The 23,729-nt window shown below is 42.6% G+C and overlaps 2 protein-coding genes across 5 annotated transcripts in view; one reads left to right on the forward strand and one right to left on the reverse strand.

Annotated features, from left to right (window-relative positions):
- LOC126384096 (collagen alpha-1(IX) chain-like) overlaps window positions 1-3,901 on the forward strand; it is a 59,718-nt gene extending 55,817 nt beyond the window's left edge. For all 4 annotated transcript variants that reach the window (XM_050034988.1, XM_050034984.1, XM_050034987.1 and 1 more), the window contains 3 exons: window positions 380-574; window positions 1,083-1,169; window positions 3,023-3,901. In XM_050034988.1, coding sequence (XP_049890945.1) covers window positions 380-574; window positions 1,083-1,169; window positions 3,023-3,225 — 485 coding nt within the window. In that variant the 3' untranslated portion in view covers window positions 3,226-3,901. The remainder of the gene's footprint in view (window positions 1-379; window positions 575-1,082; window positions 1,170-3,022) is intronic.
- Window positions 3,902-4,516: 615 nt separating this feature from the next.
- The window catches only part of col22a1 (collagen, type XXII, alpha 1), an 88,514-nt gene continuing 69,301 nt past the window's right edge, over window positions 4,517-23,729 (reverse strand). The window contains exons 56-66 of the mRNA XM_050034604.1: window positions 20,231-20,284; window positions 18,362-18,415; window positions 18,129-18,182; window positions 13,858-13,929; window positions 13,725-13,760; window positions 13,593-13,637; window positions 10,856-11,035; window positions 10,685-10,751; window positions 10,412-10,594; window positions 8,925-9,002; window positions 4,517-8,834 (exon numbers count right to left, since the gene is read on the reverse strand). Of these exons, the coding sequence (XP_049890561.1) occupies window positions 8,641-8,834; window positions 8,925-9,002; window positions 10,412-10,594; window positions 10,685-10,751; window positions 10,856-11,035; window positions 13,593-13,637; window positions 13,725-13,760; window positions 13,858-13,929; window positions 18,129-18,182; window positions 18,362-18,415; window positions 20,231-20,284 (1,017 nt within the window). The 3' untranslated portion in view covers window positions 4,517-8,640. The remainder of the gene's footprint in view (window positions 8,835-8,924; window positions 9,003-10,411; window positions 10,595-10,684; window positions 10,752-10,855; window positions 11,036-13,592; window positions 13,638-13,724; window positions 13,761-13,857; window positions 13,930-18,128; window positions 18,183-18,361; window positions 18,416-20,230; window positions 20,285-23,729) is intronic.

Genomic DNA, 23,729 nt, shown 5'->3' on the forward strand with positions numbered 1-23,729 from the left:
CCCGCCAGGCTACATTTTACAATGCTAATTGCAAATGTTAGCTGGGCTGTCGGGCTACTCACCTAACCGTAACGCCTGACCCATTGCTGGGACAGAGCCGCTAATAACTCAAGCTCCGGACATTAACCCATGCTACGATTGTAACATTAAATTTAATTCACATGAACGTACGTGAACACGCAGCCGGACCGGCTTGTAAACAATGTGCTGGAGATCAACACAGAGAGAGGGTGTGTGAGGTCAATTTTTTAATTCCTTCAATCTAGAAATGATGAATTTCGCTTATTGCTCCTTTAATCTATGATGAAACTAATCATGGGTACTTATATTGTTACATTATTTTCCTGTTTTTAAGCTGATTTAATCTTTTTCCTCATAGAACAATTAGCAGAGTTTATGAAAGAGTTTCTGAAGAGGCCAGCAGCCATCGGTGCCCCTGGTACTCCTGGACCGGTGGGACCTCCCGGCGCCCCTGGACCAGCTGGAGTGGCAGGAGCAGCAGGGGCTCCGGGGCCGGCGGGTCCCAAAGGTCATCCAGGCTTCTTTGGACTTCCAGGCGCACCAGGCAAGAAAGGTCAGTGAGCCTTTTTAAATCCATTCTCCACTATTCAATACTGAACCCCTACAAAGCCAGCCCTCAGATAACCAGAGCTGCTGCATTCAGCAATCTTTAGCAAAGCTTTAAGTGGTTCGCTAACGCGTGTGTTTCACCAGCACTGTGATAGATAGGCCGTGCTGCTGTGATAGCTTTTTGCTCTTCCTTTGTTTTCCTTGAGAGCATCCAGAGCTCATACAGTGAACGTGGTGGCAAGAAATTAATTGAAGCCTTTAGAGAAAACAAGACAGTCTGAGTTTGTCTTCACACTGCCACGGCACACTGAAAGAAGTCACGCAGAGCGCTCTGCGGATGGAAGAGATTCACCCGTGCATAACATTGTACAATCAATGAGTCACCAAACAAGGAATCAGAGTGGAGTCATTAAGTTTCCTAATTACATGCCGGTTACTGTGAAAACAATATGCCTCTCCATTTCATCTCAGCATTAATTTGTGTGTCCTCTACGTGCTCTTCTGCTCTGCAGGTGATGCCGGGGAAAAAGGAGCAAAGGGAGACAAGGGAGAGGACGGTGTAGGAATCAAAGGAAGCCCAGGCGCACCAGGTGCAGCAGGTAAGGCTGTGTGCTTGTCATAATTGGAGCACATCGCTGCTGAGAATGTTCCCTTTTAGTAACAACTGGGCATTGAATTTAAACTCTCCCAACTTTTTTATTTTATTTAATAAAATATATTTTTGGACGTAATTGTTCAATCCAGCAGCCTCAAGCTCTCGATGGACATTTCCACAGCATTTGAAGCATTTTAAATACTGCACTGATGTCTGGTTTCTAGCAGTTGTCCTCTCCGCTGCGTTTGCTGTTGCATTATTGCACTTCTTGGCATTTTACAGACACCTGTGGATCAGTGGAACAGTGGAAAACCATTTGTAGGACTATGTATTGCAGCATCTGTGCACACAGGAATGGGTGTCATAATGTACATGCAGGAGACAAGCAAAACAAAAGTGCAACTAGATGTTTGTGGTCAAAAACTACATGGGGTAGCTGACCTTTAACTGCTGTGGTACACTAGTGATTGGAACACATTAAAGCCCCGATACACAGCATTTTTCAAGGTCTAACAAGGCCACATACTATGTGTATCATAGTGTTTAACCTTGTACACATTCTCGGAACCCATCGGCTGTATTTGGCGTCTGACTTCCGGCAGACGGCGATACAGCCTCTGGGGGCAGACCCCCGATTTTTTGGCATTCCGGTTTGATTTGGGCGGAGGAGGTGAATTTCCGTGTCCGACTTCCATTTATATATAAGTAAATATGCTGAACCATTGCGATGGATTGAGAGTTTGCAGTGACGCCAATTATGTTCCGCCTCGTTAGTTCACCGCATGGACTGTTTAACCTGGCAACAACTGCAGCCGGCTCAAACGTGATTGGTCAATATCACGTGGACTACAAACAGCCTACAACCGGACACCAGGGCTCTTCCGCTCTTCTTCCGGATCTCCGGGGTTTACCTACAGACTCTACATTCACTGAATGTAGTGTCTGTATATAGAGACTACCCTGTACATAACCAACTCTAAATGTCTTAATGCCACGATGTGTGTCCCTTTTGGGAGGACTCTTAATGCTTTTAATTTTATAGTCCACTCAAAACATGTAAGCTAGCAAGCAAGGCTAACAAGCTAACATACTGTGGGAAGACGTCTCCCAAGGTGCGAGTCTGCAAAGGAACAATCCCACAGTGTAACATTTTGGATGGAAGCTAAAGATTGCTTTGTTGGAAAGCCAGATTTTACAGTCTCCAGCCTAAACCAGTTCACTTTAAATTTCCTGGTCACTTCTGGGTAAATTCAGCAACTAGCTTATGGTGTCATCTTTTGTTCCCAACTCCAGCTCTCCACTGTAGCATTTGAATTGTCCACTGCTCTGGTTGGTGCCTCCTTGTGTGCTCCAGTTAAACTGCACAGTCGAAATTACCAAGTTCTCAGTCAGAAATGTCTAACTAATGCGCCCTTGAACGCCGTGGGATGTGCCTGTACCCCAGAGGTACCCTCAGTCCAGGATTGGGCCTACTTGGATAGGACTTGACTCTGACTTAGTATGTACAAAGGACTTCTGGGGGTGTCCTGTGGTGTCTGACACCAGGGTGTTGGCGGAGGATCCTTTGAGTCCTGTGGTTTGTGAGGTGGGGTACCAGCACATCCCACAGGTGTTTGATCAGAATGGGATCTGGGGAATTTGGAGGCCAGGTCAATGCGTCAAGAGGTATCCACATACCAGGCCAGGACCAAAGGTTTCCCAGAAGAACACTGTATTGCAACAAGTTGTTCAATGTTATTCACTTCAGCAGCCAGTGGTTTTAAAGTTTTGGCTGATCGATGTATTACATACATGTTGCATTTAAACCTCATTTTGACTTATATATCAGGTTTCAAATGGTTTGTATCTCCTCCTCAGGTGCACAAGGTCCTCCCGGCATCGGCAAGGATGGCAAAAATGGGGAACGTGGTGACACAGGAAGTCCTGGTGCCCCAGGAGCAGCTGGTCCAAGGGGACCTTCAGGGCCACCCGGGCTATGTGACCCATCGACCTGTATAGGCAGACTCCCACCTTTCTACATGGTCAGTGGAAAGAAGTCTGCCGGTTACAAAAACCCATGAGACATCACAGCTCATTGACACACCCCAGATCTCATCCTGCAGTGACCACGTTTACGGGCTTCTCAGGAGTCCGGGGCGTGGTGACCTTTGGGAGTCCTTAAATGTGTCCATCTGAACCACGGATCTAAGAGACGCGAAGGGAAACAGAGACAAGGCACAATTGTAGAATACTGTATAGATGTTTTAACTTGTATGTGATTTTAGCTTATCTGATGTTCAAAGATAGCTGCTACTGATGCCAAAGCAACTTCTTCCAGCCGACGACAGGCACGCATGCCCTTGAGTTGTCCCACATGAATCCGTGCGATTACAACTGCTGATTACAGGTGCTGATCTCCTCTTATGCATGTACTTTATCATTCCTTGAATAAGCTCCCCGAAAACATTGCTTCTACTCTTTTAGCTCCATAAAACCTACAGCGTAGCAGACGCCATTTTGACCCGCTGATTATCCACTGCAGTCATGAGCCAGATAGAAACACAATCAGTTAAAGGGGGATGTTTTGAGTTTTTGCTTCCGAAACAAAATTACATTAACATTTACAAAAGTCACTACAAGTGCAGACCTGAGCTGACATCTCCAACAATGTGCTTTTTCATTTAGGACCATTTGTTTTTCCTGATTTTGTCATGTTAATGTTTCAAACAATGTAATAAAGTGATATGTTTTGGAAGTGTTGCATATTAAGTTTCCTGTTTAATGAAGCATTAACTCTGTTTCAGAGAAGCTGCAGCCGTTAGTATTAAAATTCAAAGTTATGCAAGTGACAGTGAGTCACATTATTACACAGCACGATAAAGAGAATTAAATAGATTGCTATGCACATGGCAAGGTGGCAGATCAATGAGATTCCACTGCCCCTCTCCAGCAAAATGGCTTTGTAATGAAAAAGAGGTCCCTGGGTTGTTATGGATATAATCTGGATTCAGGAGGGCGTTTCACTGTTGCCTGGTTACAAAAGGACAGTCAACATCATCCCTACCTCTGTCTGCACAGCACAAACACACTCACAGATCAAATATGACCTTTACTGAGCTGCTGGAAAGAGTTAGCATAGCAGCCATCCCAAGGACGTCCCTCTGATTTAATAGATCTTATCATGGCTCGGAGCCAGTGGAAGTTGTGTGCATAAGTGAAAGGGGCGCACACGGTTCGTAACATTTGATTCAGCAGCAGAGCGGTGATGGGTTTACATATTCAGCTTACAGATATTAAACATGATGGATTTTAATGTATGAAGAGACAAGCATTGTCTATTGAAAAAACAAAGCAAAGCATGGGTTACAAAATGAATCCTTTCCAGTCTTTATTATACAGTACAGTACATGTGTCTTTCCAATACTTACAATATGCTACTAATTTAAATATCTTAGCACCAATTCATCAGAGGGGGGAAAGAGAGGGGGATAACAGGTTAATGAATTTGAGTTCATGTGTTAAAACACATTTGTATTGGTTGAAATCATGAATAATTTAACTTAAAAAGAGTTCAATTAGCAAAAAAGCTAATTTGAAAACTGAAAACTATTTGGCTTATATGCATTACAAAACTTTAGGGTGTGCGCAGCAACTTAACATCTGTTGCTAACTGTAACAAGCATTTACAAAACTGAGAAAGGGCAATACTGATACGGTTTGACTGTTCAATAACAAACCACTGACAAAGAAGCAGCTATTAGGTACGTGAAATTGTTTGACACCACTGACAGAGCAGGTCATTTACTCCAAGCACACATTTAGGACCAAATTGATTCCACTGTAAATTTGAACATCATTGCACGTAAAACTGCTCTTTACCACTTTGATGAAAGGACGCTGCAGCTACAAACATTTGCCGACGTAGTTTTAGAGATATGCATGTATACTTCTCAAAGGCAGAGCTGCTCTGAAGGCAGAAAAAATCTCACTGGTTGGGTTTTATCTCAGAGGTTCAAGAACATCTACAGTTTTGTTGGCTCAGTAATGTTAGCAGCTAGTTAGCTAGTTAGCCACATGTTGGTATTATTGCAACGTAGTAGGTCTAGCTCATGGTTCAGCCTGTTGAATGTTGGACCTCACGTCAAATTTTAGCCTTTCATATGTGCTGTTAGCCAATTTTCTTTCAGAGAATAACATCCCATTACTGTAGTTAAAAGCAAGCCCATTTAACCTGAGATGTGTTTAACAAAAGATAACAAACTGGTGCAGGAATGAGCAGAAATGAGTTAGCATTTTAGCACTTCAGCTCCCTCGTCTCGAAGTCAATGGGTTTTTGAATGGGCTTTTGGTTTGATCCCTGAAACAGAGTGATCGAGGGATGATGTTTTTCTGTAGGCCGACACAGAAGTTAGTGTTGCCCTATTTCCCCCATCAAACAGCCAACAGGATTTTTCCACTAGAGTTTGGATCGTTGCAGAAAATAAGCTCTGTGGCAAATTAACGTTTATGATACTGACACATTTTCTTCACAATAATCTTCACAAATGAGCACCACTTTTAAAATTGTTGGGCTACAAACCAGCTACACCATGGTCGCATGACTTAGACGTCGCCACAACAACGAGGCTGTAAGTGATGACATTCTGTAGTCTCATTGAGCCTCTTTTCAGCAACCGCCTTTTTTAAGACACAGGAAAGCTTCAAAATTCACAAGTGGGGATTTTAAAGATGTATTTTATGTTGTAGAACAAAATATAGAAGTCTTTTAAGCTTGTGTTAACCACAGGGCTTATGTCAGGCATCTCACCACAAACCCACTGACTTCAAGAGAAGGGAACCAGGAGGGCTAAAATGCTAACTCATGTCTGGGTTTCAGGGCTCATTCCTGCAGCACTCTTAGGTTTTGTTCTGCAACATAAAATACGCCAATAATTACCTCACTTGTGAACTTTGAAGCCTTTAAGTCTCCAAAAAATGGCAGGAAGTGGCTGAAAAGGAACCTGCTAACGAGACTACGGAACGTCATCATACCAAACACAGCTTTACAGCCTCGTTGTGCTAACTGTGTTGACGTCATGCAACTCTAGTGAAGTTAGTTTGTAGCCTAACGTTAGCTTTTAACTTTTGCCGATAGCATGTATGTGTCTAAGATCAGGACTATCTTGCTGAACAAAATGTTCGAGTATCATTAACTCGTTTGCCACGGAGCTTATTTTCTGCAATAATCCAAAATCCAATGGAAAAATACCGTTGGCTGTTTGTCAAGCGAACAGGGCGATGCTAACTTCTGTCATCCCTGCAGCACTCTATATTAGCTACCATAAGCTGCTGGTCATACCACACCAAGCGAGTCTGTTCCAACAAACACTCTGAGTGCACCAAATTTAGCAAGGGTGCATTTTATTGCCAATGAATTCAACCTTTCATTTGTAACGTGAAGAAACTGCTATTCCCTTTGTCAAAAATCACTTAGCCCTGCTTTAACACAACAAATAAAACGGCTCCTGCCGTCAGAGCAGCTGAGAAACATCTGTCAGACCAAACTAAAACTCCAGTCTGCTTCACCAACATCTTCAAAACTAAGTTGTGTCAGAGCCACAACTTTACATTCTTCATGAAAGACCTTCCATTAAGTAACCTGAGCAAGAGATGATAGGTATGACTGGCCCTTATAGAGATAAACTGACCCACAGGTCATACTGAATGTCTTGGCAAGCTCTTATAAGATTTCTATATTCTCTTCTTGAAAATTGCTCCCCCACTTCCCTTTTGCTCTGGTGTGTATTGATGTGTTTCTTCATGTTTCTGAAAAGAAGACAAATGTGATACTTTCTGTGGAGTCTATTTAATAAGTTCTAGATGACCAGCAGCACGTCTGAGGTTGGGGAGAGGTGTAATTGGTCCATGAGGGACATAAGGCGAAACATCTTTCAAACGGTTACCACAATGGTGTGGTCATCAAGATGCAGGGAAGCGACTCTCCAATTTTAGGTTCCAGGGGACAAATAAGAAAAGCAATGTCTTTTCAGAGCAGGGCTGAGCTGCCCGAGCCCTGCCACAGCGTAGGCACTTAATAAGCCTCACCAAACTGAAAGGAACTGACACATTTGGAAAAGCGGTGCGAAGCAAGCAGCTTTTCAAGAAAGGTGAACAAAGGCTGCAATTATACCACCTCCTCAAAGCTGTTTACTGCCGAAGCCTATGCACACATCAGAAAGAGAATGACCAGAGCCACTTCATTAAACATAAAAGTACAAATCCAACGTGACATTTCTTCCTGTCTTGACTTCTGTCTTTCTAGACTCAGGTTTAATAGGCATCCTGTGGGTGAGCTCGGGACAAATCATTACATGGCAGGTATGAATTATGCATACATGTCATGTTTTTACTATTTTTGGACAGATTTCAGATTCAAATGACTTTCATTTCAAAATTAGACACCCACCTTTCAATGATACAAATTCATATAAAGTGATTGATAGTGTGGGTTTTTGTGTTGCATTTATTTTTGCAAATACACTGAATTTTGGAATGAAAGCCTTCATATCTCTCCAAAAGCGTTCAACAACATTGCCAAGACTCTAATTTAAGAGTTATGACAGAGAGGTGATATCTGCTGCCTTCAGTTTACTCCCAGAATAAAATCTTGTTTCGTTTCTGTTTAAATAAATCAGACGTGTTTACAAATTGAGTGGGGATTTTTTTCTAAAAGTTATTTTTTGGGTGCCAATACTATTCGAAAGAAGCCCACGAGTACACTGCGACCAGCTTGGAGGCAAGCGGCGCACAAAAGTGGTCATTCATCACTCTCCACACTAACTCATTAACACTCCTCCTACACAAAATCACTATTGGTATCTGAGATTGTGCCTCACACTGTCTGTCCTCCCCCCTTCCCATCAATGACAATAAAACAGATAATTCCCCTGACTGAGTAATTACCAATAGACTCGCAGAGGATCTCGAGCAAGAGATCAATTTAGTGAGCAGTAACTGACATCTATTGCTTGGTAGGACATTGTGGGCTGCAATGGTAATTGATGCAAAATGGTGTGAGGCAGGAAAAAAAAAAAAAAGTGGTGCAGACATATTCCTGCGAGAAAACGCCTAGCTGAACTTTTGAGATAATTACTGATGAAACGATACGATATCAGACTCCCAAATCCTCCCTCCCGATGGGGGGGTTTAAGAGGAGGGAATTGCATCATCCTTGTTATCTCCCTATATATTTTACAGGAAGCATGCGAGTGAGGAAAAAAAAACTGTTTAGCTGCCCTCTTTACCCCATATTTATTCTGGAAAAAAAAAAGTCCCTCGATGCTTCATCCCCATCCGTCCCAAGCTTCTTACCAAAAACAAACAAAACAAAGAATCTGACCGGCAGCACATTTTGCTTCAGCCCTCCATACTGAGGTTATCTTGAAAAAGAAAAGTTCTTGATTCAGACCAAGTTCATAAATACAGCTGGACTTCAAGCTCTTTGTGCCTCGTCGTTCTTAAGTCCCCTTGACATTTTTGGTGTGGGGTCTGTGTGCCAGGCTGGCGTAGTAGGCACACTGGGTGGGGTCACATTGGCCAGTAGGACCTGGGGGTCCAGGCTGACCGTGGGGGCCGGGGTTTCCTGGCTCTCCCTGGGCTCCGGCTTGTCCCGGGCTTCCGTCTTTACCATAACCAGGCAGACCGGCTGGACCTAGAGGAGGGACAGAAACAATATGAGACTCCAGACTGGTGAAAGAAACCTAATATGAACGAATACAGCAGGTAAGAAGCCGGTTGTTACCTATGGGGCCAGGTGGGCCTGTCTCTCCTCTATCGCCGACACCAGGTTCTCCCTGATCTCCCTTTGTTCCTTTCTCACCTGGAAGAATCAGGAAAACAAAAGCGTCAGTCTGATATCTGCACATAATCAGCCATCATTATTATTGGAACCAGATTATCAGGCATGTCCCTGTGGACGGATCAAACCTTTGCAGCAGTCAGCAGCTTTTCTAAACTATTCCAGGGAGTATATTGCTTATGTTGAAGCAAAAACCTACCAGTCTAGCGTAGCACTAACACCAGGTGAACTCAGTTGTATAATATCTACTGTAGCTCAGGAGGTGTGTTGAAAAGTCTGTGAGAATTACTGGAATGACATTAGTTTAGTAAAATCAGCTCTGGGTTGGACACTGTTCAATTTGAATAGAATTAAAGCAGCACAAACAAGGTTCATCTGTTTGCTCTGTACAAAAACGTCAGTGTAAAACACAACACATTGTGGTTTATCGGTTAATTTTGCAATTACCGCTAGTAATGCCGTCCCAACCCAGAAGCTCTGCTGTAGCAACATTGTGCCTGCAGCTCGTCCCGGTGAATAAAAGGCTCAACTTTGAGCCGCAAAAGCCCTTTAGCATTTAGCTCTATTAGCATCACTAGCAGCATCAACACAGCTAGCGGTGCTAACATAACTAACAATGCTAAAGGGGTTTTAGGGCTCAAAATGAAGCCACTTACTCACTGGGGCGACCTTGAGGGAGACCAGAGGGTGGCCATCATGCTTCTGTGACAATGCTGTCCCACCACAGGATGGCGTTACCAGCAATAATCTGGAATGAGTTTTGCCATGAGCAAGTTCCCACCCACACCGGGTGGTGCATTGTGCAGAGTGGTCAAGGCTAGCTAACTAGTGGAGACCAGAGGGTGGGCAGTGGGCCGCATGTTAGCGCAGCTAGCAGGCTGTCAAAATAAAAGGCAAGACATCGCAAAACATAACATAAGAAAGGGCCTCTTGTATTTCATGTCATTTCGCTTTTTAAAACTTAACCACTTTTAAAGGGTGTCGGGCAAACAACGCCAACCCAAAACTGACTGGAAGAGAAATGAGAGTGGTGTCAATCCTGTCGTCCAACTCTCTGAAGAAAAACGAGTAAGAGTTTTTCCAAAAATGTCCAACTGTTCCTCTAAATCTATGTAAAACATCCCTCAGGTGTTTTTCTTAAGATAAAAGAGATTACTTTCTGATTTATAAATACAATTTTGGCCAAAAATGTTCTCTCTGTTCTGTATTAGTTGATGTAGATCGTTTCAAGTCGACCCTAATTGCACTAAATATTTTTCTCTGCCAAAACAGAAAGTAATTTCAGTGACAAAATTCTCTTGGAGACAGAAGGTTGGACCGATTCGAGAATTGGAAAGTAGTAAACACTGCAGAAATAGTGCAGGAATACAAACCTTACAAAGGACACACACACGCACAACCAATAACACTGCTATGAGACTTTGTCCTACCTTTAGGGCCCATGGGTCCCCTGGGTCCTTCTCCTCCGCTCTGCCCAGGCATACCAGGCTCTCCAGGGGGGCCAGGTCGTCCAGTACTGCCGTCCTTACCTGGAGGGCCTGGAGGTCCTGGACGGCCCGCTGTGCTCTTCACATGGGCGGGCTGGAATTGAGCCATGAGGTACGCCATTTTGGCTGGAAACAAAAGAAAAGTTACATAAATCTCGTGGGTACTTCTCTGAGGTCCACAGGCAAGATGAGAAACTAAAAACAACGTCTCCTCACCATCTAATTGTTTTGCCAGCTCGTCCTGGATGAGCCGTCTCATCTGCTCCAGTGATACTGACTCTCCCTGAGACAACAACATTAATCATTAACTTAACTATTAAGACCTGAATCTACATCGTCTGTGCACATCTCTTACATGAACTCTTTGAGGATTACAGTATGACTCACCCTTTGACCCGGGACACCAGGGTTTCCTGAGGGTCCTTGTGGCCCAGGAGCTCCCATCTCTCCTGGTGGTCCTGACATGCCCATCATCCCCGTGTGGCCCTTTCTGCCAGGAGGTCCAGGGTTTCCAGGCATACCTGGCTCTCCTGATTGTCCTTTATCTCCCTTCGTACCTGCATCTCCCTGGATTAGACGACAGCAATTGTACATTTTCAAGCTTGAAGCACTTTCAAAACAACTGAAGTAGTATCGTCAGTTAGAAATGTAGATGTTCTGCCTTTAAATGATTTCCACTGTCATTTATGCTCCTCATACAGTACAGTGTATGTATGTGTACATCCAACACAATATATGAAATAACAATGTTTTTACCATGTGTTTTTACCATACCTAAATTAATCAAGTAATATTGCAGCCTATTTGAACAGCATCATGAAAGAGTCAGTGTAAAGTGAGGATAAATTAAAGCTGTGTGTGACTGCTGAGGTGGAAAAGGATTGTACAGAATTGTATTTGGCCTAAATTCAGGTCATTTTATTGTTAACTGTCGAGTCAGTAAGGTACCAGGCTGCAGATCAAGCTTTAAGCTTATTTATGTAGTTTTACTGAAAGGGACAGTTCACCCCAAAATAATAAAAGAAATAATCCTCTTAGCTGTAGTGCTGTTTATTAATCTAGATTGTTTAGATGTGAGTTGCAGAGTGTTGGAGATATCGTCTGCCTTCTCTCCAGTATAATGGAACTAGATGACACTCAGCTTGTGGTGCTCAAAGTGCCAAAACAGTACATCTGAAAAACTCAACAATGATGTCTTTTTCCAGGAATCATGACCCAGTTACTCGAGATAATCCACAGACCTTGTTGTACAGTGACACCAGGATGTTGCAACGTTGTGATCACAACAAGTAGCGCAAATTCAGTTGATCCTCGTGAATTCTGTACGACCTTGCAATTTTGTCCTATCACTGCAACTTTCTGTGAATTTGACTATTTAAAACAGGTAAAATCTAATTTCTCTAATCTAATCTAATTTCTCTCTGTTTGTCATGAGACTGCTGCTGCGGGACTGGAACTCTGTAACAGAGTCACCAACACACACACACAGCGATGGGGCTAACTGTTAGCATCACACAGCTAATGTTATAAACAAGCCAATTCTGTGTCGCTGTGAGATTAGTGGCTCGGTGACAGATGTTGCTGCGGGACTTCGACCCATACGGTAAAATCTTTTCAATTTTCACTTGCCCCTGCAATTTCATTGCAAAAATGCCTGTAAACATCACAACATACATCACAATTTTTTTTAGATGCCATGATATCAGGCATTCAGGACAAAACAATCCCCAAAAACAGCCCATGAAATCCGACAGGGACTGACTGTGAGCAGTTTCATGTAGGAACTATTTCCTTTCTACCGAACCTGCCAACCTTATGCTGCATTCACATGGAATCAGGCAAACGGCAGACGGTAAACCGGATGTCATGTTAGTGGACGAGAGAAGGACGGTAAAACTGCAGAGAATACCTTCCACAGCAACAGCAGATGGCAATGCCGTCCAAAGTTAAAATATTTTAACTTTTACCGTTCACTGGCCACGGAATACTCAACCAGATGTGACATAGTTCCAAAACAGAAAAGAAAACATGGCTGAACTCGACAACTAAAAGCTCTTGGTGCAGCAGCACCCAGAATTATATGACCAAACTTTAAAAGCCTACCATGAAGCTTCCAAGAAGGCGTACATATGGGAAGCGATTAGCGCAGAGCTGGGTGGAAAACCAGGTACGTAATATGAAACGTAACATTATGAATTGCTTTATTAGCTTAGAGAGCTATCTGGCTAACATTAGCCCTCTGTAGCCTATAAACATCGCCATAGCCATATGGCGATAGCAACAATCACGAGTCACGTGTCTCATTTTGCCGTCGTGCCGTTCCTTCGGACTGCTTGTTTATTTCTCCCGTTCCCGTATCACCGCGCAGAAGGAAGCGTGCATCTACTGCTAGCTCACCCAGTAGCACTGAGCTAGCTAATGTTACACCTCAGCTGAGGAGGACGCCGTAAATGTACATCTTGTGCTATCACAAGCACAAGCCTCTTGTCAATGAGTACATATTTGCTTCCTTTTGCACGGTGATAGGGTTAACAGGTGTAGTTTAGTATAAAGGAACTAGTTCCTACATGAAACTGCTCACAACAAGGTCTGTGGATTATCTTGAGTAACTGGGTCATGATTGCTTGTGAGTTGGTGCTCTGAGCACCACAAGTCGAATACCATCTAGCTCCATTATTTCGGAGAGATGCAGACATGGCTACAGCTGATACCTCCAACACTTGGCAACTCACACCAAAACAAACTAGACTGATAAATAGCACTGCAGGTAAGAGGAAATAAATGTGTTTTTTGAGTTTGGGGTGAACTGTCCGTTAAAGTTGCTGTTCACGGAGCTTTCAGGTGAAAAAAAAAGTCTGAATTTGATCATCATAATTATGAGAAGCAGAGTCTTTATATGTTTTCCAAAAGTCTGTTGAGAACATTTTTCCTGGATGAATATTAGAGATTTAAATTCCACTTGTCGCAGCGTGTGTGTATGATGTGTTGCCATTTGACTCATCTGCATCTCTCAGTTGAGTCAGTAAAGTGACAGGTTTGTATCTATTATGAGCACATTAACTGTTTCATTTGATTTCATTTTATTTATTTGACTCAAGACCACATCACATGGTTTCCATCTCACCTTCTCTCCTTTGAGGCCACGGTCACCAACTCTGCCTGGCATCCCCTACAAAACACCAACAACAGGATGTGAGCCAGGAATCTGTATATGTCATATCATATTAGTCATCCGTGCGTCTCATGAAGTGATTACCTGTTTTCCCTCTGGGCCGATCGGACCAGGTGGACCCTGGAAAACAAGATAAAAGTTCACATTACCCACAGCTGATCATATTTGCGAGCTGCAATTAATCTTGGAATCAAAGTATGTCAAATCTCCCACTCACCGCGGGGCCTTTAGGCCCACTAAAGCCGGGTAATCCTGGGTTGCCAGGCTCTCCCTTGTCCCCTCTAAGACCCTGTGTGACAGCAGAGACATGGCCGTTCATCACATGGCACACACATGGCATACTGTACTTGTATTCTAAAAGCCTCGCTCATTACTGAGGATTCAGCAAGATTAACATTTAGCTGCAGTTCTTATCAACATGCAGCGGTGCCCTGGATAAAAATCTCGTAAACCAATCTTGCGGAGGGACATGCCAGCTTGAGGAGATTAAAATTCATATTTACAGGGGACATGCAGGCCTGAAGAGAAGCTGGGAAGAGTCAAGGAATTCATTTGCAGAACAGAGAGTATGTTTCACTTTCTCTTTTTCATTTCCACCTTTTTTATATTCCTGAACAGATCCCTGCTCCTCTCCACTCGCTGCACCCTCCTGTGTCTGTGTGGTAAATTTGTCCATCTGATAACATTCTTGGAAATATCTGATTTTGCCTCTAAGTACCTTCAATCACTCTCTATCTCCTCTCGCGACCTTTCTACATGTGGCTCCTGCCCTCCTCCCTCCTCCAGGCTATTTCTGATGATCTGCTCCCTCTGCTGACTGATATCATCCACTCCTCTCTGATAGCTGGCTGCGTATCGTCTGCCCTCCAGTTAGCAACAGTTACTCCTCCTCCCAAGAAACCATCATCCAGCCCACGGACCAGTGTGCAGCTCCGTCTATTTCTGTCCACAACATGTTTAGTTGCGAATGATGGCAACATGTCAGATTTAAAATTCTCCTCACGCGCAGGTCTCACTATCTCTACCTACTACATTTTCTGTCCGTGACATATCATATCTGTCATGATGACCTCTGGCTGCCTCTGCCTCCTCTTCATCTCCAGTGTCACCCTATAAACTCCGTAATCACTGAACCCTCGCTGACTTTAATTAACCTCATCTGTGTGCTCAGCAAAACTGGGAGAGTACATAGAGTACAAGGGCCCCAAACGCTTTTAATGAGGACCAGGACAGCTCTTTGAAATGACGTGCTACCTCTGTAGTAAAGTGCAGAGCTCATATTTCACAAGTACCTTAAAGGTGCTCTACGTGACATTCAGACCATTAATATAGCAGCAACCTACTATTTGCTATGTAAAGATATGGTGCAGTAACAATGTCCCGAGCAGAGGATGAAGTCATGTTACCTCTGTGTGTGTTGTAAACCCAGCTGCTCTGTGGTTGCCAACTTGGCAACTTTCTTGCTAGATTAAGACTTTTCAGACCCTCTTAGAAACTTTATTTCCAAAAAGCGACTAGCGACAAATTTGAAAACTTTACCTGACTATCTGGGAAAAAGATTAAAATATATTGTGCTTTATTTCCATGCACGCTAGTGATGGGCAAAGCAGCTCTTTAGATGTTACTGAATCACTAGAATCAGTTCATTAAGAAGATTCGTTCAAAAGATTCATTCACCGAATCGTTCAGTGCTGAGAAGAAATGATTTGATGATTTGAATCACTCAGGGTTACATCGTTCACTGATTGATTCGTTCACCGAGGGGTTCGTCACGCACCTGGCTGCCTCACGACTCACGAGTAATTCATCGTTCGCACGGACCAAATCCTCAGTTCCACCCATGGCCTGCATGCTCGCTGCTGAGCTCAACTGAACTGAGAAATGAACTAATCAGTTCCGGAAGTGATTCAGTTCAGTACGTTCACTCAACAGATTCGCTCTTTTGAACGATTCGTTCGTGAATGACTCCACACTAATGCATGCTGCTCAGAGTAATCACAGTCTACAGATCCTCTGTCATCAGCACTGCTGTTACCCTTGTTCAGCAGTGTTAATGCAGTTAGCACGTTAGCTGCTGAGAACCATGTGCAGACAACTCATATCCTCTGAATTTCGCAAAGAGTTTCTTTAAAAACAATCACCATGATAATGAAAGGTCAATAATCAAAGGTATTGATCCCCATTTCTAACATTGGTTTGTTATAAATTGTGGCAAAGCACAAACACAAGCACGAACATAACAGGACCACACTGTACATGAAGTGTGAGGATCTGCGAGGGCAGACATTGGGACTAGTTTCTCCAGATCCTGTCCTTCACAGTCTAACTCTTTCCTCTGTTGGGTTTCCTTCCTCAAAGCTCCCTGACCCCGCTTGTTGCTGACAGGCAGGTAAATTGTCTCCTCATCCTGTCTGCAGTCTGGTGTCTCCTTCTGGGTTCACAGCTTGCCTCCCAGAAACCCAGACAGCATCAGTGCCTACTGCATGAGATGAGCACTATAGAGTTTAATACTGGCTTTAACACATGTCCACACCACTGTCAGCTGGACTTACAGGTTCATGTATGTGTCATTTTATAAGGGCTCACCTGTCATGATCTGGGGTCTGTGTTTATATTCTGTTATCCTATGGATTTATTTTGGATTTTTCTGTTTGTGTTCCTTGTTTCATGTTTACTCTGCTTCCTGTTTTATTTTGTAGATTCTCTCCTCATGTGTCGTGTCTGGGTTTACTTCCTGTCTTTGTGTGTTTTCCCGCCTGTTTTCTGTCACACCTGTCTCGTTAGTCCCTCCCTGTTCCCAGAGTCTTCCCGTCACACCTGTCCTGTATTAGTCTTGTCTGCTCCACCCTTGTCGTTAGCCAATCTCCTTTTCCCTCCTTTGCCCATGTCTTCCTCCTCCAGCTGTGTCTCGTCCTTGTGATTAGTTTTCTGTGTATATACCTGTGTGTTTCTCTTTGTTCCTTGTCAGTTTGTCCTGAGTTCATTCCAGTGTTCATGGTGTTATTTATTCCTGGTCTCTCATATTCTGTTAAGATTTCTCCTCCAAGTTGTTCCTTGTGTTCATTGTGCTTCCCTGGCTGGTTTTCAGTTTAGTTTTGGTTCCTCTTTCATTTGGATTTTTAGCTACCTGTCTGTTCTGGATGTTTTTTATCAGCTGCGTTAACGCACACTTTTTGTAAAATCTTCAGCCTGCCTGTTACTTTGCATTTGTGTCCTTCCTGAACTGATTCATGACACTCACCCCCCTTTTACTGTAATATTTGACAAGCTTGTTTTGCATATTGCAATTCTTTTTTTCTTTTTTTGACTACCAAGTGGTGTTTTCACATGAATGAAATCAATCGCTGGTGTAAATTTTTCTAACTGGTGCTCAAAACATTACTTATTAAGGGTTCTCCCCTGCATTTTCACTGGATGATGTCACACTGGTTCAAACAAAGCAGATCATCTGGTGTCGACTTGCTGGTGATGACTAGCGTTAATGTTAATTAATTCAGGAAATGAACTGATTCATTGCTTCTAAGAACATTTGGGGGAAAACCAGTATTTTCAAGTCAAAAGGCTCAAGTCTAGGTGAAGATACGAGACATTGGTGTTAGTCCAAGTCAAGTTGCAAGTCTTCTGATTTTGTGAAGTCATGTCGGTTCATAAATCCTCCTGGATTTGACGCATTCTTCCGTCTTTTCAATTTAAATGTAGTAACATAAACAGCAGGTGTAAAGGGGTCTCATAAATATATTTACTACTTTCTACCCATCCTTACACACTCAGCTTGACATGCCTATCTTGGCATGAAAGGCATACACCTCTAAATCAAGGTCAACCTTGACAAGTCTGAGCGTTTTCCCCTGCTGCACGCTGTCCTCCCAATCCCCACAAGACCGGTTTGCATTCTGCATCATCAGATGATTCAGACCCTTTTTCTGTCACCAGGGACCCTGCGTAGGAATTTGTCTATGGATGCACTTATGAAATTCAAACCTTTTGCATGGCACACGAACCTGCTGGGGGAATTATAGGCGATGTGCGTCCAGGAGACGGTCCGCTCCGACCTGTTCCCTCAGCTCTGACATTACTCTGCAATCAGTTTTCTTCAGCTGGCAGCAACATGGTCAACTCCCTTCAATCCTAGCTCACCCAGGGGGAAGTGATGTTCCCACCCTGGTGAGGACACCATTTACTCTGATCTGACAGCTCGTCTCTTCTAGAAATACTTCACACCCTCCTCTCGCCTTTAGTTACATCCCACATACAGTCCCTGCACGCTCTGTTAGCTCTGAAAATGCTACTTTCCCCTAATTTTCCTTTCTATTTGCACTTCTCTATTAAATGTGCTCACTCTGTGAAACAAAGAATATCGGTCACAGTTTGTACTGAGGCGTTATGGTGAAGTGTTTCTGTTTGTCTATTGTTTGTTTGCACCATTAGTCATCCAAGAGCCTGCTGAAAAAAAATTCAGATTATGCACAGTAGGAATGGATAACTCACTGGAGTTCCTGGGAGACCAGATTTTCCTGAAGGCCCTGGTTCACCTGGCTTGCCCTGGGATGCAAAAGAGAAAAAAAAAAGGAAGACAGGATGAGAAAATTGATGGGGAACGACAGCAAGAGAAACGACTTGAGTGCCACTTTATGTCCATATCTATCTGTCTGCTTGACACTGTGCTGCGTCTGTCTTCTGTTTGCGTCAGACAGCCCTGCAAGTGATTGAAAATGACTCACCGGCTCTCCTCTAGGTCCACTAAGTCCTTCTCGGCCTGGAGGTCCCATAGAGCCCTGCCAAAACGAAAAAAAGATACCATTTTATTAAGTCTCCTACATGCTGAAAACAAAGGAGCTTCTTCACTCTAATATTCAGGGCACGCTAGAAAAACTGCAGGCTTGATTGTTTTAATCTTCATTGGAAAACCTCTGCTGTAGAAGTGAGTTAAATCTGAACTCCTTCTCTTTTCGTGGAAGGAGTATGTAGGTGGGAAAAGTATTCTTACTCCAGGAGACGTGCTGTGAGAACACTCCGTCTCCGAGCCCCACAGCCACAGGATGAGTCGGGTAAAAAGGTTTTTTGGGGAAGTGTTACATCCTGCCGCCCGACAAATGGGGGAATAAAAGTGCTGCAGCCTTCAAATGTGTACGTGAGAAGGATTTCAGTTTGTCATATGGTGAAGATGAATGGCGTAAAACTCTCATACAGTGTGAACAGATATAAAGCTCCTACGGTTTACAATGTTACACTGTGGCTAATGGAGCTCTAGTCTTATATAGAAATGATTAAATATTCTGTGGTCTGCTGGACTTTTTGCATTCTGGCCAAAACATTTTTTAATCTCAGGATTTTTTTTGTGCGCTCCTTCAATCAGTGGAGGATTGGTTCCAGGCAGCAATAATGATTATTCTCAGGGACTGAACGACTGAGCAAAGGAAGGGATGCTGCACAAGAAAGACTGGCATGTAGGACTTTAATATTTAATATTTTCTCTCTCCGTGTATGTGTGTTTGTGTGTGATATGGACTGAGGGAACAGCAGATTGAAGTTACATTTTTTTTTCTGATGGTCACAATTTTGATGCATATGTAGCAGTGGTGGAAGACGTACTTGAATCTTTCACTTAAGTACAAGCAGTAAAACCGGAGTGTAGAAATGCTCCCTTACAAAAAAGCCGTGCACTCAAAATCTTACGTATCAGCGTCAAAATATGCCGAACACTTTCACGTATAGTGGTCACTACAGTGGACAGCTAGTTAAAAGCCATTTTCTTGTATATGCATGGGACCCTTGTGTGTCATGCCATACACTGCCACCCACAGGCCAGGTGTTGTCAGTGCAACACAAATCTCTCAAAACCAAGATGGCCGACGGAATGCAAGAGATGTTGTGTGGCTCAAGAATATCTTGGCAATCCTTCTGTAATAGAAGACCCTTACAGGTAAATAAAATCTGGAAAAATCTGGCAACATCTAAGGAGTATTACAGTTGTTAAACTTTCCAAATGTTGATAATATGTCGTGAGGAAATTACATTTAATCATCTGTCCATAAAACTGCACATCATGCAGCACTGGCTATATTTCAACTACAGTTTTATAGAATTACTGCAACTTTATTGTTCTTGAAAATACTTCATCTGCAGTGACTTTTTTTCTTGGCTGTAAATCGATTTATGTTTTCTAGAAGGTCTTGTACAGTTTTTATAACAGAAACGGAGGCTGAGGAGTGAAGAGGAAGGAGTTGAGCGAGCGAGGTGAAGGAGAGGAGAAGAAAGACAGAGGGGAGAGGCTGAGGAGTCAGGAGCAAAGTTCAACTATCGATCTATATAGTAAACTGTAGTTAAAAAAGTAACTCATGTCAGAAAGTAGTAAAGTAAAAAATATGTGTAGCAAAAGTAGAAGTGGTATAAAATGGAAATACTCAAATAAAGTACAAGTATCTCAAAATTGTACTGAAGTACAGTAGTTGAGGTTTCTATGAAAGAAACTGAGAATTATTTTTAGTAGGGTTAGAACGCAGAGGTTTACACTGAATTTCTATTTCTTTATTTCATTATTATGAAAACCAAAAAACACCACAACTTCACATGCATAAGGCTGAACATACCTCCTTCCCGGGTTTGCCGTCACGTCCAAGTGATCCAGGTTTTCCATCTTCTCCCTGTTTGGCACAGACAAAAAAGAGAGTTTATTATTTAAGGTGAAATTTACTTGATCTTAATATACTCAGAATGAAATTATCTTGGATCAGAGAAATCAAGTTTGGCCTGTTTTTATCTTGTGTTTTATTGTAGTGTCATGTCACTGTGTAACTGTGTGCTTAAGGAAAATAAAATTGAGTCACTTTGTGATATAGGCCTACTTTTTTTCATCATCTTCCATGTAGCTTTAATGTAAAAATGAAAAGGTTTTTTTTTTTACTATTTCAGGATGCCAGAAATGTTTTAATCCAACATAGTGGCTTTGATGTCATGTTGATGATCTTTACATACTTAGAAGCTTTGTGCTTACTCTTATATTCTGACATTATAGCTGTGAAGTTCTTATGTTGCTTCGTTCTTTTATCATTGGCATGTATAGACAGCTACAACATATGAAGCATTAATAACAGAAAGGGTATTAGGAAAAACTAGGAAATCAGGTTCTTACAAGAAGCTTTGAAACACAAAGTACTACATGCTGTATTTGTAACAAAGCATGGCATGTAGCCCTAAAACTGGAAATAGAAAAACAACAAATTGAATTGGTTTTAGTGTTGTAGCAAATATCAATAAAGCTAATGGAAGATGTTATGGAGACAGGAGTATGGTGTGTTTATGAACGACTCATTAGCGCTAGTATGCTAACTTTCTTAGCATTAGCTTGCACACTAAAATGCTGTCACTTAGCATAGGGTGTATACCATAGATGCCGGACACCAAAATGGCACCTCTTCTTTCCCATGGAGCTGCTTGCCTGGCGCATAGGCCCAAAATGTTGTCTAGTTTCCTGGTTTACTCCCATAGTATGCAGCCCACTGAAGGACAGGAGAAAGATAGTGTTCCTCCTGCTGTCCACGCCTTGGAGTTCCCGCTCAGCTCATAGACATTACATTGTGATGACAAAACGGGTTTTTAAATCACTTTTCTTGGCTTGAGGATTTTTTTTACAAATATAAAACCACTGTGGCTCAAAATTTCTGAATAGAAAGATTCATAATTGACCTTGTTTGCAGCTCGAGGTGTCCTATCAACAACTTTAACGACATCTCTTTTACAGTGGTGGCCTATGGGGAAAATGCTTTTTGGGCTGCAGGGAATTTTTTCTTTGCTGCAATACCACAAGTGACCACTGGGAAAAATTTGCTGTAAGTCTGAGCGGCTTTCCTGAGGGCCTAGTTTATACAGTGTCACATAAGTGGTGTATGAATGATAAACACTACGTGCACCGGTGTGGTTTGATTAAAGTTAACTGCAGCTTGTTAACTTGGTGGGAAGCTGCTCAGTATGTAAACTATAGCTAACGTTAGCCACACACTCCTCTACATTTCTTCGACATAGATAAACACACCAAACTCATTATCACAGAAGAATAGAATATATGTATATATATGTATATATATATATATATACATATATATATATATATATACATATATATATATACATATGTATATATATGTGTGTATATATATTGTCCACTAGGGGTGGACATTTGTCTGCGGCTCACCAAAAAATACAAAATACAACATTACAAAGTCATTATTAAACACTTAACACATTAAATCAGCTCATTGTCTGTGGTTTAAAACTCATCAGTCACTTTGTTGAGTTAAGGATACTGATGATGGCACTCGGGATGAAGGACTTCTTAAATACAATTTTAGTTGCCTGAAGGGCTCTACAGCGCCTCCTGGAGCTCAAGAGCTGGCCAAAGAGAGGGTGAGAGCTATCTGCCAAAATACTCCTCACTGTCTTTCTCATCCTTTCTGCAAAGAGTTGGGTCGAGGGCTTTTGTGGCTTGCCAACTATTTTACTCCCCAATATTACAGTCTCATTCAAAATCTGAAGTTTAAATGTCTTTTTAAGTTCTATTTAAATTATTTATCGATATGCTTTCTTTGCCTTTTGTCAGTTTATTTTCTCCATTACTCCATAACCACACCCTGAAGAAGGCTTTTGTGCCGAAACGCGTGGGCTGTAACCCACTTTCATCATGTTTTAACCTTTTCTAAATGAAACAGCCATTTTTTAAATAAAGGCTTTCTATACATTTAAAGAAGAGTGCCTTGGATTTCCCTTTTTTTACTCCATAACTATGTTTTTTTTTACATACTTAATGAGTGTTGTTGGAATGAGCCAGACATCTAACATTTTAATTGCTAACTGCTTCTCTGTAGCCTAACTGTTGTGCATATGACTATGAAGACCTTTAAACTGCTGTATTAAAGACACTCCACAGAACAGGTAAAGGCAGAGATACGGTCTACAGAGTTGGTCATAAGGATTTATATGACACTTTTACATTGTGCTGAGATACCGAGCTAAATCTGTACTTCTAATTGTGTACATCAATTTTCAATTTCTTGAATAATAGTGAGAATCATTTCCGTGTGACTGACATTTAGTGACAGTAATTATGAGCGGTGGAGGGTAATTTTCAGTGTGTCTACGGAAACACTTCATGGCTCCTCTAATAAGTTGTCTGCTGTCTGTGTGGCAGTGCGGGCTGCAGGGCTGAGAGGCTGCCCGCCTCGCTGTGGCTCAGTCAGAGCTGTCTGTAATGAGCCATGCTATTGGTCACGGCGCTGTGGCAGAAACCTTTCCTGCGGGTGGGTGCTGTGTGAGAGACAAAGCAGCAGGTGCAGTGGTTCTCTCGGAGAAGGTGTTTGTGAAAAAAAAATGCAAGTGTCAGACATATCCTGACATCGCAGTGCCACATGCCAAGCACTGACTGTGGCTGTGTGCTATTCCCTGAACTGCAGTGAATAGTTACAGTTATGGCTGTTGAGCAGAGGAGGTTATCTTTCTAGATGCATAATCTAATGTTCTTCAGCAGTTTTATACTCTTGTGGTCTTTAACTGACCCTTCACTAAGCCCCACCTAGGGTTGGGTCGGTATGAGAAAAAAAAAAAACAGTCCGGTTTTTGTGAAAAACCGCATCAAGTCGGTAATACTGGATTTTCGCCACTTGGGGGCGCAATTGACTTTTTTAAAATAAAAAACGACCATAGGACAACAGAGTGACAGTAACACGTTGTTTCTTTTATTCCTTACAAATAAATTTTGCAGCTTACTCAATCAGTGCAAACAAGGGCTGCCTCCTTCGTCTGGCTCAAAGCCAAAGTGTTGCCATAGTGGCGCATTCTTTGATTTCTTCGAGACTAAATTGTCCGCCATTATCAACTCCCCGTCACTGTTAAACTCCAGGCTACAGTAGAGGCCTCAGCGCAGGCGCACTTGCACCCCCTAGCTCAGTCCCCGGCCCACCCCCACCCCCCTCTCTCTCCTGCTCGCTGTGCGCTTGGCGAAGAGGCAGACATGGTGCTCACAGACTCAGGCGTACTATAAGCGGAGCGGACTCTGCAAGGAATGTCCGCAGTCATTCGGGCTTCCACAGTTGAGCG

Source organism: Epinephelus moara, chromosome 22 (genome assembly GCF_006386435.1).
Source record: "Epinephelus moara isolate mb chromosome 22, YSFRI_EMoa_1.0, whole genome shotgun sequence".
Lineage (NCBI taxonomy): Eukaryota > Metazoa > Chordata > Actinopteri > Perciformes > Serranidae > Epinephelus > Epinephelus moara.